General features: G+C 39.8%; 1 protein-coding gene across 1 annotated transcript; it reads left to right on the top strand.

Annotated features, from left to right (window-relative positions):
- Nucleotides 1–3,458: 3,458 nt before the first annotated feature.
- Nucleotides 3,459–12,377, top strand: LOC129365627 (uncharacterized). The gene is made up of 17 exons (XM_055038963.1): nt 3,459–3,469; nt 5,185–5,539; nt 5,638–5,697; nt 5,777–5,812; nt 5,909–5,969; nt 6,056–6,162; nt 6,253–6,525; nt 6,623–6,716; nt 6,843–6,910; nt 6,991–7,230; nt 8,649–8,714; nt 8,802–8,936; nt 9,028–9,090; nt 9,171–9,308; nt 9,838–9,914; nt 10,340–10,547; nt 11,907–12,377. The coding sequence occupies exons 2-17, from the start codon at nt 5,462–5,464 to the stop codon at nt 12,375–12,377; spliced, it is 2,175 nt and encodes a 724-aa protein (XP_054894938.1). The 5' UTR covers nt 3,459–3,469; nt 5,185–5,461.
- The last annotated feature ends 2,709 nt before the right edge of the window (nt 12,378–15,086 follow it).

Raw genomic sequence — 15,086 nt, forward strand, 5'->3', positions numbered from 1 at the left:
TCTGTTGTGTGTGTGGGTTTTTTCATTTAAAAATTTTGTCACTATTATGAACTACATTCATTTGCCTTAAGTGACAATAGTCACTAATGTATATTTAAAAATATTTTTTTTGATTTCAAAGAAAAATGAACGAAATAAAAAATATATAATTAACTAATGTTATTATTGAATTATAATATTAATAGTATTTAGGCTTACATTAGCATTTTGGCTAATTTTAGCTTGTACACTAATTTTAACATGTTAGTCAACATGCTTGTGATTCTTCACATGCTTATTTGTAATGGCTCTAACACAGGGGTTTGCAAAGTTTTTGACTAGCGGGCCAGAATGGGTAATTTGACAGAGAGGCCAGGAGCATTTGGACACACAATGTAATTTATTAAACCTGGGTATTGAAATGTATGGAAAAACAGACACAATTGAAGGTGCAAATTTAAAAGAAATCAACATTTAGTGGAAATAGATAAACGGAATCACTTTCAAAGTATATATTTCAGAACATATTGTAATGATGCCAACACTGCAGCTGTAGTCCCGTCAAACAGGGTTTATTGGAAATAAGAATAAGAGCAGCGTAACTGGCAACCGAACACCGCCCTGCTGCTCCCACCCCCACCGTCATGACAGACCAATCACGTGTGAGTGGAAGTCAGCTGAGTCAGAGGAAGTAAATAACGCTACATGTAACAATAAGGAACACATTGTAACTTATAACACATAACCATGTGGAACCAAGCAGAACTAAAACAGAATCGTTTCAATATTATTACCCAATGAAAGAAAGGGATCTTTAAATTGAGAGCGATGTGCGGCATGTTAATTAAGCTACTGTATCGCTGCTGCGCGTAAATGCTAGAGTTGCTTTTTTTTCATAACACACTAGAGAAACTTACATCTCAGTGGGAACAGTGTTGTTCTCACTTTTTTGCCAGTGCATCAAAGTCTGGAGTTAGTTTTGTTGTGGCAATTCTCAGAACAGATCTGAGATGTTTGTCAGTTAACCAGGATCTGTGATGAGCTTTGTTGATGTTTATGACGCTGAAAATCTGCTCACACATAAAGGTGAGCCAAACAATGCCATCTTCTGCGGCATCCACCGGAAGTTTGGAAATGTGGCTTCGAAGCATAAAAGTCTTTCAGTTTAAGAGATCTGAACTTCTCTTTTGAGACGGTGTCAGACTGAAGACAGTCTGACACCTTGCTGTGCAAGCAAGGCAAAGCATTAGCTTTAGCCTTTTACCTTAAATGAAATAGGTAATAGCTATTTCCCTTATTACCTATGCTCAGTAAGTCATGCTTGTGACTATCCACGTGCTATTGATGGCATTGCAGGTTTCTTTAGCATGGATGCTAATGTTTAGCATCAGAACGCTTGGTCCAAACGACGGCACACTTTGGCAGGGCCCCGGTTAAATTTTCTTCAGGAATTTTCTAGTTATAATCTTTATTTTTCTTCCGTAGACCGGAATGCGGCTCGCACCGCTGCGAGCCCACCCACAAAAGTGGTATCAAAACGTGCGGCTCGTTCCCGCATTGGAGCTATTACTTTTATGGGGAATCGGCGTTACGACGGCGACGTAAAAAGCGAAAAACGAGCGAAATTTCCAACTGCCGAAACGCAGAGCATAACTGCCACCAACTGCTGCTCTACTAGAGTGAAAATGAAGTGGATTTTTGACCCCAAATAAATTTTGAAATTGCTGTCATGCCCACAAATATCGTGCTATTGGTATGAAACTCGGACATGACATCATACGCATGCCTGCTGCGGTAAAATGTTTTCAAAATTTTTCTAGGGCTTACGGTTTTCTGTCTAGGTGCTTTAGAGCAAAATCAAGTTCCAGGTAACTGCCGCTCTCCATCATATATTTTCATACTTTTATGGAAAATTTCAGACCTCAGCGCACACCATTTTTCTCTCATCATGCAATTATGTGAATGAGCTACAGATATGATTTGCAGGTATCGGAGACAAAAAATAGCTCTCTCATACGCTTCAAACGGTTTTCCGATACGTATCACGGTTTCCGAACGGCAAGGAGTTGTTCGGGCTGCTTTTTCCATTATAACTGACTGAGCTGTCTCACAAAGATATGAAATCTGTCTCTGCCTCACACACATGACTGTTGACCTCTTTAGAACTACAATTCCTGAGGTTAGAACTACAACATGGCGGAACACTCAGTGCCTACAAAAGAGTCAGAGCTGATTGTCAGAACTACAACATGGCGAACTGTCAGTTACTACTGAGGAGGAATGAGCTGGCCTTTAGAATTACATTGTGTTTGGGCATTTTATAACTGATTTTAACCAACCATTGTTGCACACAGGTTAGTGTGGCAATTTTAAATTAAGCTTAATGAAAATTCCAAAATAAAAGCCTTAAGATTCATCTGTGGCTAATGCAGCGCTGCGGGCGCTGCAATATATTAGCTTGCATGATCTTTTTCACTCAGGCAGAGCATTAACATTAGCATTAGCATTTCACTGTTCCCCACTAGTGCACTGCCCTAGGCCTACGGCAGTGCAATAAGATTATCCAGCATGATCTTTCTTTCTTAGGTTAGAGCTCTGCCTTGCGCAGCAAGGCAGAGCATTAACATTAGCACAAACATTAGCATTTCACTGTTCCCCACTTTTTATTCAGGTTAGGGCTCTGCCTTGCGCAGCAAGGCAGAGCATTAACATTAGCACAAACATTAGCATTTCACTGTTACCCAGTAGTGCACTGCTTTAGGCAGTGCAATAAGATTATCCTGCATTATCCTGAATTATTTTTTTCTCACAGGTTAGGGTTCAGTAGAGCATTAGCATTAGCCTTTTACTTTAAATATGGTAAATAGGTAAGCACAGATCTCAACACATACATTAGCATGTTAGTCCCCCCACAAATGCACTGCCTTGCAGAACAAGGGTAATGCTGTTTAATTAGCATTAGCCTTTTCCTAAGATAATATTTTTTCTATTTATTCTCCCAGGTTAGAATAAGAGTATTTAATAAACGCTGGAAAATGTCAATATTTGATTTCTTTTTTATATGTAATATCTTGTGTCTACGTCTGTCACGTAGATTAAATATAATCATAGGGAACCTTACCTTTGTCTAAACAAGTAATTTTTAGGCTATGTCTCTTAAAATATTCTATTTTTTATTTTATTTTATTTATTTATTTATTTTTTGTGAAGCTGGTGGTCAACAGAAGCCTATGCCATACACGCTGGAAAATGTCAGTCTCTGATTGGTTGACATGTAACATCTTGTATCTATGCCTGTGACGTAAGGTGCAGATTCCGACAGCTATGTTTACAATTGTTATTGTGTTGCATCTTTTAAAATTGTTATTTTGTAAAGCTGACTGGTCAGCAAGAGCATACGTCATACACCAATTTCTGATTGGCTGACACATATTCCCAAGCGGGCTGGAACTTTCTGGAACGTTCTGCTTCCGAGTCTGCTTCGGTCAAGGTAAGACGTGTTTGTGATCTATCCATAATATATAGTATTTACAATTTTTATTTCAGTACAATATTATCATAACTGTTTGTAGTTGTTAGATGTACTGTTCGTTGACAAAGGTGGTTGATTTTAAAAGTTTACTGCGCGATATTTCGTCGTGGCTCTGATAGCGTACTTGCTAGCTTGATGGAATAAGATTTTTCTGAATTTATTCACGTTATTTCTGACCCTCACGAGGCTTTACGTGATTTATTAGTTCTCTATAACAGGTTAATATGTGACTTTATTCGGTTCTTGTCCAATTTGGGGAATATTATCCATATTACGGTCTGAAGCGCAGCAGCTGCGGTAACTTCTGAGCGGATTTGCAGCGTCACTCGGACACGGAGAACCTAGAGCAGGGGTGTCAAACTCATTTTCGTTTTGGGCCAAGTCAAGATCATGAAGGCTCTTAAAGGGCCGGTTGTGCCAGAATGTGTTGATAAAACCTGTTCACAAACTGTTAATATGTCAATTAATTCTTAAAATTACATAATATTATTGAACATCTTTTCAGTCTCTTCAGGAACTAATAATAAATGTGACTGTTTATTTACTCGCTGTATAAATCATGGACTATAATCATACATCAACTAAATTCTTAAGAAACTGGAGGGATTGATTGATATAAATTGGCAGTAAACAGATAAAAACTGCATCAATATGATTGATAATATATTTAATCACACTTAGTGTTTAGTCTAGACTCTAGAGGGCCACATAAAGGGCTACAGCGGGCCGGATTTGGCCCCCGGGCCTTGAGTTTGACACATGTGACCTAGAGCATAGGTGTCAAACTCTGGCCCGCGGGCCAAATTTGGCCCGCAGTGTAATTATATTTGGCCCGCGAGGCAATTTCAAATTAATATTAGACATTTACGTCAGAAAGGAGGCATTAAATGTGTATTTAAATTTTATTTAATATATTTAATATTTTATTTCATATATTAAATATATTTTATTTAATATAATATGTTTTATTAATATTAGCAACTCAATTTTGCACACCTGCACTTTTAAGTTAGATAAGCTTTGCTTGTTCAATATTTATTGTTATTTTAGAACTTGTTTGGGTCCATATTAAAAGATTCATTTGTTCAACCTTGGCCTGCGACTTTGTTCAATTTAAAGTTTTGGCCCACTGTGTATTTGAGTTAGACACCCCTGACCTAGAGGTTCTGATTGAGTAAATAAAGTCAGATGTTTTGTTTTGCCTTAAATAAATGTATTACATAATGATGAAAAAAACAAAAAACACTTGCTGCAGTCACTTTATGAACTTTATAATTTTTTAAAATTCAAATGAAAAATCTAATTTACAACACACCAAGCTAATATTGTGTATTTCCATAGGTTTGTAATATTGATGTTTGACAAGTTTTATAATTTACTTTAAAGAGCTTATACAGTGAAAGACTTGGTTCATTTGATTAAACTTTATTTTTCTCCATTTACATATGAAAATGTAGAGATTAATTAGTTTAGTCTGTGTTTTTAATTAGATTTTAGAACAAGTTGTATTATGTACTGATGTTTGTTCCAGTTGTGGAAAAGACCCTAATCATATTTAGATGCCTTAGAAGAGTTTGAAATTAGTCCTTGTATTTAAGAAAAACAAGTTATTTGTCTATTAGTTATTTTTGTAAGCCTTTTTTAATTGTTATGTATTTTTCTTCTCATTACAGCTTTTCACTTGTGCGAGACTGTGCGATTTCGAAGTTTTCCAGTGCGACTTGCTGCAAATCACATTGACATCACTACAGCATCTTATTACTCCATCAATACATATTCAGACAAGTTTAATCACATTTTAACATTCACACATTCACTAACACGCACATACACAGACACCTAGTGCCACAAACACAGTTTAATTTCATATATATTACTTCATTTCATTTTTCTTCATAAATAACCACTTTTCCCCCGCAGTTGTCTCCTTTTCTACTGTGGTGTTTCAGGATGCCACGTCGAGGACGACGCTCGGAGGCGGCCAAGGTGAGATGGAGGAAGCTGGAGAGTGTGCCGGACGTCGCCAAGGTATATAATTACACATTGCAGAAATTGTTTTTGTCTAATGGTAGTTCTTATTGTAGTTTTGACTTTAAACATGATTATAATCATTTCTGTGTTTACAGCCTGAGACACCACCGCTCACGTCCAGTGCTTGGAACCCGATTCGGTCCCCGCCGAAGAAGGTATGGCTATAATTTTACATTTTAGCAACTTATCGTTGAATAACATCATTTGCTTTACTAATTTTATTTATGTCTTTAGACGTCGCGACTGCTGGAGGGTGGCCTGCCCGACCAGGTATGTTCATGACAAGTTCAGAATCATTTAATTAAAATAACCCAATACAGTTATGTTTGTAATTAATCTAAACATTTTGTAATAATTGTTTTGCAGATGTCGCCTCCCGTGGTGCGCCAGGAGGAGCCCCGTGTGCCATCGACCTCTCCTGGGTCACGTATGTAGATAAAATCTTTGTTGTTTTGTTGTTAAATTTTCAGAGGCATGAAAGCCTAGTATTGATAAGTGCACGTCTCTAAACAGGCCGTGGGACGGGGCATCGCCATCGGGTCCAGACGTGGCCAGCCTCCCGGGTGACCAGACGGAGCTGCAAGTTGGTTCTGCCTACTGCCGAGGCTCTGGAGAAGAAGGTATTTTTTTTTGTCCCGTCTCATACACAAATCTTGGTTTGAATGATAAAATTCTATAAGCAAACTTAAATGTTTGTTTTTCTTTTTCAGTTTGCTCTTTTGGTTGGTGATTCCCATCTGCGTGCTATTGTGGATGGGTATTCTACCATGCCAAAGGGCGACTTCTCCTTAGGGGTGCTTGCATCCCCCGGGGCCTCTGCGGAAGAGTTGCGGCTTGAGGTGCTGGATGCAGTTCTGCCTCGGCCCCCCGAGGTGATCTGTCTTCTGGCCCCAAGTAACAACTTGACCGCCAGCAGGACCTTCGTGGAGGCCGGAGCGGCGTTCGGGGCTTTGTTGCGTACCGTCTGCAACCTCTCTGCTAATGTAAGTGTAATATTCACTGCATTTATTCATGATGAAATATATCTGAAATCTTGGCATATGTTAATTTGCTTCATTTTTTTTGGATTGAAATTTACAGGTGGTCGTTGTGGACTTTCCACCACGCCTTTGCGTGGAGGAAAGTGTGCAACAGCTGCTGCGGCAGGAGTTTCAACGTGTGGCTGCTCAGAGAAGTAAGTGACGTACAAAATTTGTGTTCAGACTAAAATTTACTTATTTATCCTTTTGAATCTACATTATCTGAAATTACTACATTGTTACTGACATTAAGAATTAAATTTTCCTTTATTTCTCTCTAGGTGTTCGGTACATCCCTGTCACTGAACACTTCCCGCTGAGCAGCCTAGCCTTGTGGAGCAGGGATGGCGTAAGTTGAATTGATTTTTATAATTGTAAAAGTGTTGTTTGGGCGTACTGTATTTTATAAAATGTATTTATAACTCGTAGGTTCACCTGAGCGACCGTCCGGGGATGGAAGTCCTTTCTCAGTTGCTTCAGGCTGCGGTCTGCTCGCAACTTGAGTTAAGTGCACCGAAATCCCCAGCTCCTGTGATGTTGGCTCCTCCCCCCCCTGGGACGGCTTCCCCCCCCGCGGTGAGACGTCCCCTGCCCTGGCTGGTTGTGGTTGGCGAGGTGGCTGCTCCGCGTCGTTCGGACCCCTTCGACTGGACTGTGGTTCGCCGAAAGGTACTAAATACATGCTTTGTTGATTTAAGCAAAATTTTGCATGTTTAACTCTTTAAGAGTCCATGAATGTGTATCACTTTTTAACATGTCTGTTTTGTGTGTGCCTCCCTGATTCGATATTTCAACTTTTCTTTAAAGCCCTGATTGTAAACAATGTACCAGTTTTTTAATTGTGTTGAGGGGAAAGTAAAACTGGAGTTATGCTAAAATAATTAAGTCTATTTTGTAAACAAAAAAAAATCATGTAAATGTTAAAAACCGCCTATTTTGAGAATGTGAAAGGGAATTGGCTTACAAATGTAAATATGAAATGCAAAATGACATCTCTTTGTTATTTGAAATTTCCAAACAATAAGTATGGGCTGTATTTTATTGAAACGGAATGGGGGAAAGTTGTGCAAGTAATGATGAAAAGAGCAACTGTGACAAGCGGGACCAGCGTAATGGCAAAAACGGTAAAATATTGATTGGTTTGACAGAAATCTGTGACACACACTTCATAATTAGTACGTATTTTTTAGAATTGTGTATACTTTATTGGTGCCTAAGGAAAAATTGCTTACTTTTGCCAAAAAGATGGTTCGTCCAAATATTAGTTGACACAATTGAAACCATAAGGAATATAACATTTATGAAAATGTATACATGACTGTGATATTGTACGTAGTTTAAAAATGTAACTAAATATAAAATAACAAGACAAAATAACAAAATGTGCACTTATATGTTAATCTATGAATGACAACATGACCGCAGACAGGACAGAGGTCAACTAGAATGAGTCCAGAAAAAACTAGTAAAGTAAAGAAACTCACTGTCTGGTCATTGTATATGAACAATTATGCAACTAACAAATGTGCAAGAGACAGGCTTGCTCTTTTTTAACTTGAATATAATGAGGGAATTTTGCAGCCACAATCTGAGGCACAGTAAAGATTAAGACGATGTTGATGGCAGTTTTATTAAAAATTTAGATAATGTGAGGAATAAAAGGTAAGATGGCGCATCGGTAGGGTAGAGGCAGGTACTTGTGGTCCAAGGAGAGGAATGGCGGCACTGCGCAGCTGGAAGAAGCCGATCACCAGGGGATGAGGTAGTGCGACTCCCCCAGCAGCTTCCAGCCATTGTAAACTCCAGGAGTTAAGGTAGAAACCCTCTGTAAGTTTCACTGTGAAAAATAAACGTTTTTCAAACTTGAATGTTTTGTAACTCCTGTATGTGTAATAACAGTATGTCCAAAAGGGGAAAAAAGTGTCATTTCATACAGTTTAGGTTGTGCTGAAGAAAATATAGCATTGATATGTTTTCTGTTGAGGAAATTCAAAGGTAAAATCAAAGTTTGTTCAAAATGACTATACATGTATGTCCTGGAACCAGAGGGTTTGCTGCCACTGAAAATACTTTTTCTTTGTTTACAGACATCGCGTGGTGTCCAGGGTGGTGATGGCTGTCCACACGCCACTGGGAGGGTGGTTGACCAACAGGTATGATTTTCTTCACCTCAAAGCAAAACATGTTATGTTCTCAGAGTACAAATGAATCTATTTTAAGCTATTTTTGTTATTTTACAGGGAGACCTGCTGGATTCTTCCATCCCCCCGAATCCGGTGTGGTTCAGCCCAACGTTGCTGGAGGAGATGGACCGGATCGTTCCTGCGTCTGGCCGTGACGCTCCGTTACCTACATGTTCTCCGACGAGGAAGAAGGTATTTAAATTTTTTTTTTAAATGATAATTTGAATTTGATATGCCATGGTTGATTTTAACAATCACATAATTTCTTCTATTTTTTAATTAGAAGACGAGTCCGAGGCGTCGTCCAATTTCTGATCCCTCCCAGCTGAATCCGGTGGAGCAGCAGGTGTGACACTGTTTCAGAAAATATATCACTGACTTTAAGATAATGAAATGTATATGTTAATAGCTTCTATTGATTTATAGATGGAGGGAGCGCCGAGAGAGACCACCACGCCAGCTCGTCGCCAGGCACGGAGACCGGTCCCCCCGACGGACGTCGAGGCCCCTGCCGAGTCCTCTTCCGTGCCACTGGAGGACCAGGTCCGGGATGGGAGCTGCCAGGTAACTCCTTCCTACCATCTTAGTCACAACAAATGGTTGCAACGTGTTGTGGAGAAAGTTAGCATACGTGGTTCTGTGTATGACGAAGGTGCCAAAGATTATGTCACTCACATTAGCACAAAAGCTACAAATGGCTGTACAAAGTGCGTTTATATATTTTAGAAAATGTGTGTTTTCAAGTTTTTGACTTTGTGGGTGTGCTGCTTTATTATTTGTGTCTTTTTTATTTTTATTAAATTGAATATTATTTCAAAATGTTTGCTAGTATTGTTAGATTAATTTCTAAAGTACAGAAAAGTGAATTTGAGATGCACAAATATGAACATATGTATTAATCTTGAAAACTGATCCATTACTGCTGTGAAAATACTTACCATTATGTTACTTTATGAAAATTGTATTTCAATTTATTTATCGCCAGAGTAATTGATTACTCTTTTTCAAAATACATGTTTACAACTAGCCTAATTGGTGATGGGTAGTCATCAGGTGAATATTTATATAAGTAATTACTTTTTTTATGTTACAGGCTTCGGCGCTGGAACCCGGGATCAGCGGTTCACCTGTCCTTGTGGTAAGTGCTACTCATTCCCAGGCCGACAACAGGTATGCTGCATTTTCCCCAATCACCAGTGTACATGCATGGCACTCACATTTTTAGCGTACCACAATGAGGGGTTGCAGTTTGACACAGTGTTGCTTGATAGAGTGATTGAAAAAGGAGACCAACTTTATGTCGGTGTTAAACAGCAACTGATCAGTGATGGAACGTTTCGTGACAATCACTTGACGTTTGAAGAGATGCCTGACCATGTGCTGACAGACAGGAACATCTATGCAGTACACACAACTGGTTTAAGGGTAGGTCATGTTTTTGCTGGTAGCGGGAGCCAATTTGGTTTGCCTCTTGCCCTGCAACTGGAATGCCTGATGGAAAATGTCACCCATGCTTTTCTTTTGGTGACTCCAGAGTGCATTGCAGTTTTCAGGGACAGAAGCGGTCGATTTGGAGTTTTTGATTCCCATTCAAGAAATTCCTCAGGCCTGCCCCAACCCAGCGGAACTGCAGTGATGATGACTTTCTGCAACCTGTCTGACATGGTCAACCATCTGCTTAAGCTCTTTCGAAACCGCGGCCCCAATGCCACCTATGAGTTTGTGCCAGTAGGTTTTGTCAGGGACAACGAAGACCCTTCTGAGGATTTGGCCTTTCAGAATATTTCACCTGGAGCAACAAAAGTAAGTCCATCTGTTTTCAAACCAGAGAGCACCTCTGAAGAGAAAATGCCTCCTTGGCTTAGGGAAGTTGGAAATGTATTAGAGGAAACGATTCCAACCATTCCAAATGTGTCAAAAGTTCCAAAAGCCAATAGAAAAAAAATTAGGAACAGAATAAAACAGAACAGGGACAGAATGTAGTCAATAAAATTAAACAAAGTTCATCAGAAAAAGAAAAATATCTCAAATCTCCAACATTTAGGACGAAAAAGCTACAGGCCTTAAAAGAAACATACATTCTTCATCAAGCAGAGAGGAAGGATCAGTTAAAAGATAGATATAGGACTGATGAATCTTTCCGGAAGCAACGAAAAATTACATTAAGTACAGATTCAACTTTGTCCACAGCTTCAGAGCCAGTCATAAAGCCCACATGGCTGAGTATATGAGTAAACGTTCAGAGATGACCCTGCCTTTAGAAACAGAAAAAAATTATACATTAGGGAAAGACTCAGAGACGATCCGGTCTTTAGAAACAGAAAAAAATTATACATGAGGAATCGATTCAGAGATGATCCGGTCTTTAGAAGTAGACAAAAATCATACATTAGGAATCGATTCAGAGATGATCCGGCCTTTAGAAGCAGGCAAAAATCATATATCAGAAATCGATTCAGAGATGATCCGGCCTTTAGAAGCAAACAAAAATCATACATTAGCAGTCGATTCAGAGATGATCCAGTCTTCAGTAGCCAACACAAAAAAAAATATGCGTGAATATATGAAGGTGAAATATCATTGTGAACCTGGTTATCGGGTCAAACATAATGAAAAATGTACTGCTAACAGAAGAGCCAGACTATCAAGACAAGCACTTTCCAAAAATTTGACACTGCAGCATGCTTTACGAATCAGAAGAAAATACAGGAGAAATGTAGGCTTTCACTTTGAAACTCCATGCCCTTTGATGAGTGACGAAATGAAAGCTGCAATACAAAACTTTCATAAGAACATACAAAACGGACCGACATATGTTTGCACCGTGTGTCACAGAGCTCTTTTCCCAATCAAGTAAAGCAATGTAAACGAGATAAATATACCAAGAATATGCGTATAGTAGCTGATTGTCTAACGGGTACGTATGTTCATGTGTGTGGATCTGGGTGCTCAACCCCGTGTTCTGTACCCAAAGAGAGGATGGGTGAGTGGATCTGTTATACTTGTGACAGCCATCTAAATAGAGGAAAGATGCCATCCATTGCTGCTGCCAATCACCTTCACTTAGCGCCTGTTCCCATAGAGCTTGCGGAATTGAATGTACTTGAAAGACAACTAATTGCAAAAATTCTACCTTTTGCAAAAATTGTTTCTTTGCCCAAGGGACAACAAAGGGCAATACATGGAGCAGTTGTCTGTGTTCCTTCTGACATGGAAACAGTGGTAAACAGTCTTCCGAGGCCCCGTGAGGAAGCTCAGCTTTTACAGGTGAAGCTGAAGAGGAAAACCAAGTACAAAGGTTACCAGTACTTTTACACAGTCAACATGAAAAATGTCTTAGCTGGACTGAGAAAGCTTAAAGAGAGTCATCCAGATTACAAAGAGGTAAGTATAAATGAAAGCGCAACGTTTGACTGTTTTCAAGAGGATCAGCCAGTTGAGGACTCGGATACACAAGCAGAGGAGGCTGAAATGGATGCAGCAGCAGACCAGCAACCTGACCACATAGGGGCAGAGCATCAGGCACTTCGACCTGGTCTGATCTTGGACACCTGCATGCAGCCTCCTGACATAGCACAGGAAGTATTGTCATGGAGAAGGAATTTTCAGCATTGCGCCAGCCCAGGGGAATAAGCCTGTCTCTTTCTTCAGTGTTCCGAGACTTGAAGCCAAGGCTTATCCTGTACATTTCCCAACTGGAGCAAACACATTAGATGAATCCCGCCGTGTTGGACTTTCACCAAGTATGTATTTCAATGTACGGCTCTTTTCAATAGATACTCGGTTTGCAAAAGACCAGAGTTACCTTTTCTTTGCTCAGTTTGTTACTGAAACTCATATTGCCAATAATAGTATGTCCATTCAGACTAGAAAAGGGAAACCAAGCACCAAAGATGGAAAAATATTTCCAGCAAAATGCTACAAGACAAAGAGGAGTTGGAAAAACTCATACAAAATAAAGAGGCCACTCGTTTCATGCAGCCTTTAAGAGGAACTCCCGCTTATTGGGAAAAAGGATTACGTGATTTGCACGCCATGGTGAGGCAACTTGGAAAGCCCACTTTCTTTTGCACGTTCTCTGCTGCTGAAATGAGATGGCCAGAAGTCATTGAGGCGATCAAAGCTCAACATGGAGAGCAGGTAAGTTTTTCTGAGCTTGACTGGAATGCAAAGTGTGACATTCTTAGGAGCAACCCTGTCACCGTCATGCGCATGTTTGAAAAGAGAGTGGACGCACTGTTTAGACCTCATTCTTTCCCCTGCACAGCCCATTGGACCAGTTGACGATTACTTTTATCGTGTGGAATTTCAGGCCAGGGGTTCACCCCATATACATGCTGTGATATGGATTAAGGATGCACCTGAAATGGAAGACCCTGCATGTTGCGATGAAGTCATAAAGTTCATCGATCGATACATATCCTGTCAGTTGCCTGATGAAATCAGAGATCCAGAGCTCCACAAAATTGTAACAGAGGTTCAAATGCACAGCAAAAATCATTCAAAATCATGCAAAAAAGGTAATGTTGAATGCCGATTTGGATTCCCTAAACTACCAATGGACCGCACCAGAATTACCGTCCCAGTGATTGACTTTGATCTGGAAAATGATGATGAAAACCAAAACAAATTAAGCAAAAAGGTAGGAGAAAGTCCAAAAAATCCAGATCACCATTCATCTCAAACCTACAAAGAGAAGCTAAGAAGAAATTGAAACCAATCAGGGATTTACTGAAGGACGAAAAATCATCATTCAGCAATTTGTCAGAGTTACTCCAGGCTTGTAACATGACCAAAGAAGAGTACATTGGCCACGTTGATGCTCTCACTTCTGGAATGGTGGTAATGATGAAACGTGATCCTAAAGATAGTTGGGTGAACGGGTACAACCCTGATCTTTTGCGTGCGGAATGCCAACATGGACATTCAGTATGTGCTTGATGAGTACAGCTGCATCGAGTACATGATGTCCTACATAGCCAAGCCAGAGCATGAAATGGCACAGTTCCTCAAATCTGTTGTTGATGATTTAAAGGCGACCAATGTTAGCGAACGCGATGAAATGAAAAAGATTATGCAGGCTTATTCAAAACAGAGAGAGGTTAGTGCTCAAGAATCGGTTGCGCGCACTTGTAGCCTACCTCTCAAAAAATCCTCGCGTAGTGTTCTTTTTCTTCAAACAGATGACGGTGTAAAAATGAGCCTTCCGATGAGTAAACTCGTGAACATGTCTCCAGATGAGGAAAATGTGTGGATGACAGGATTGCCGGAAAAATATCTAAACAGACCAGAAACGTTAGAATTTGAACACATGTGCCTGGCAGAATTTGCATCAGAGTACCGCGTTTTATATGGCAATCAAATTCAAGGGCCAAATGCAATTCCCCTACTTAATGATGCAGGATTCATCCAGAAAAGAACGATGGGCAAACCTGCAGTTATCAGATTTACTCGTTTCTCGGAGAAAAAAACACCCGAAAAATTTTATAGACGGCTTCTAAAGTTATATTGTCCACACAGAAGAGATGAGGACCTTAAAACTGAGGAACACACAACCTACGAAGCATTTTACAACAACGGTTTCCGTGGTAGATATCAGGCTAAAATGTATGTGGATTTCAACCGCAAAAGGTATGAAGGGCAGGGTAAAAAAATTGACAAAATTATGGAAGAATTGAAAAAGCAAGGACCGGTTCGTAATGCTTGGAACACTTTTGCGCCAGAGGTTGAATTAGACAATTTAGAATGCGCTGCTGAGCGACCACCATTTGAAGAAGATGAAGAGCAAGACCCTATTCCAGATTGAAATTGATGTCAATATTGGAGACATGCCAAAAATTGAAGCTCCAAAATTGAGCCCTGATTTCATCAGACAAATGTACAGGAGTTTAAACGAGACTCAAGCATCCGTGTTTTACACCATTCGCGATTGGTGTCTGAAGCGCGTCTGGGGTGACAACCCAGAACCTTTCTTTTATTTCTTGACAGGAGGAGCTGGCTGTGGTAAATCTCATGTAATCAAATGTGTTTACCAGGAGGCAACCAAGCTCTTGCGCCAGCTTCCTAGACTTCTTGATATTGGTGACATGTCCAAGCCCACTGTGCTTCTTACAGCTTTTACTGGTACTGCTGCGTACAACATATCGGGGAAGACTTTACATTCCATCTTGAAACTACCCAAAAGTTTAAAACCACCATACAAAGGCCTTGGAAATTCATTGGATGAAGTGAGGGCAGTTCTTTCTAGTGTGGAAATCTTGATCATTGATGAAATCTCCATGGTCTCCAAAGACCTGCTTGCATATGTTTCACTGGAGATTTCAACAAATAAAGGGGAACAAC

This window comes from Poeciliopsis prolifica, unplaced genomic scaffold (genome assembly GCF_027474105.1).
Source record: "Poeciliopsis prolifica strain line A6 unplaced genomic scaffold, Auburn_PproV2 SCAFFOLD001, whole genome shotgun sequence".
NCBI classification, from domain to species: domain Eukaryota; kingdom Metazoa; phylum Chordata; class Actinopteri; order Cyprinodontiformes; family Poeciliidae; genus Poeciliopsis; species Poeciliopsis prolifica.

Excerpts from the sequence above, each read along its gene's own strand:
- LOC129365627 (XM_055038963.1), top strand. The coding sequence starts at position 5,462 with ATGCCACGTCGAGGACGACGCTCGGAGGCGGCCAAGGTGAGATGGAGG. Across the intron at positions 6,911-6,990 it reads CCTTGTGGAGCAGGGATGGC|GTTCACCTGAGCGACCGTCC; the intron begins GTAAGTTGAATT and ends TATAACTCGTAG. Across the intron at positions 7,231-8,648 it reads GGACTGTGGTTCGCCGAAAG|ACATCGCGTGGTGTCCAGGG; the intron begins GTACTAAATACA and ends CTTTGTTTACAG.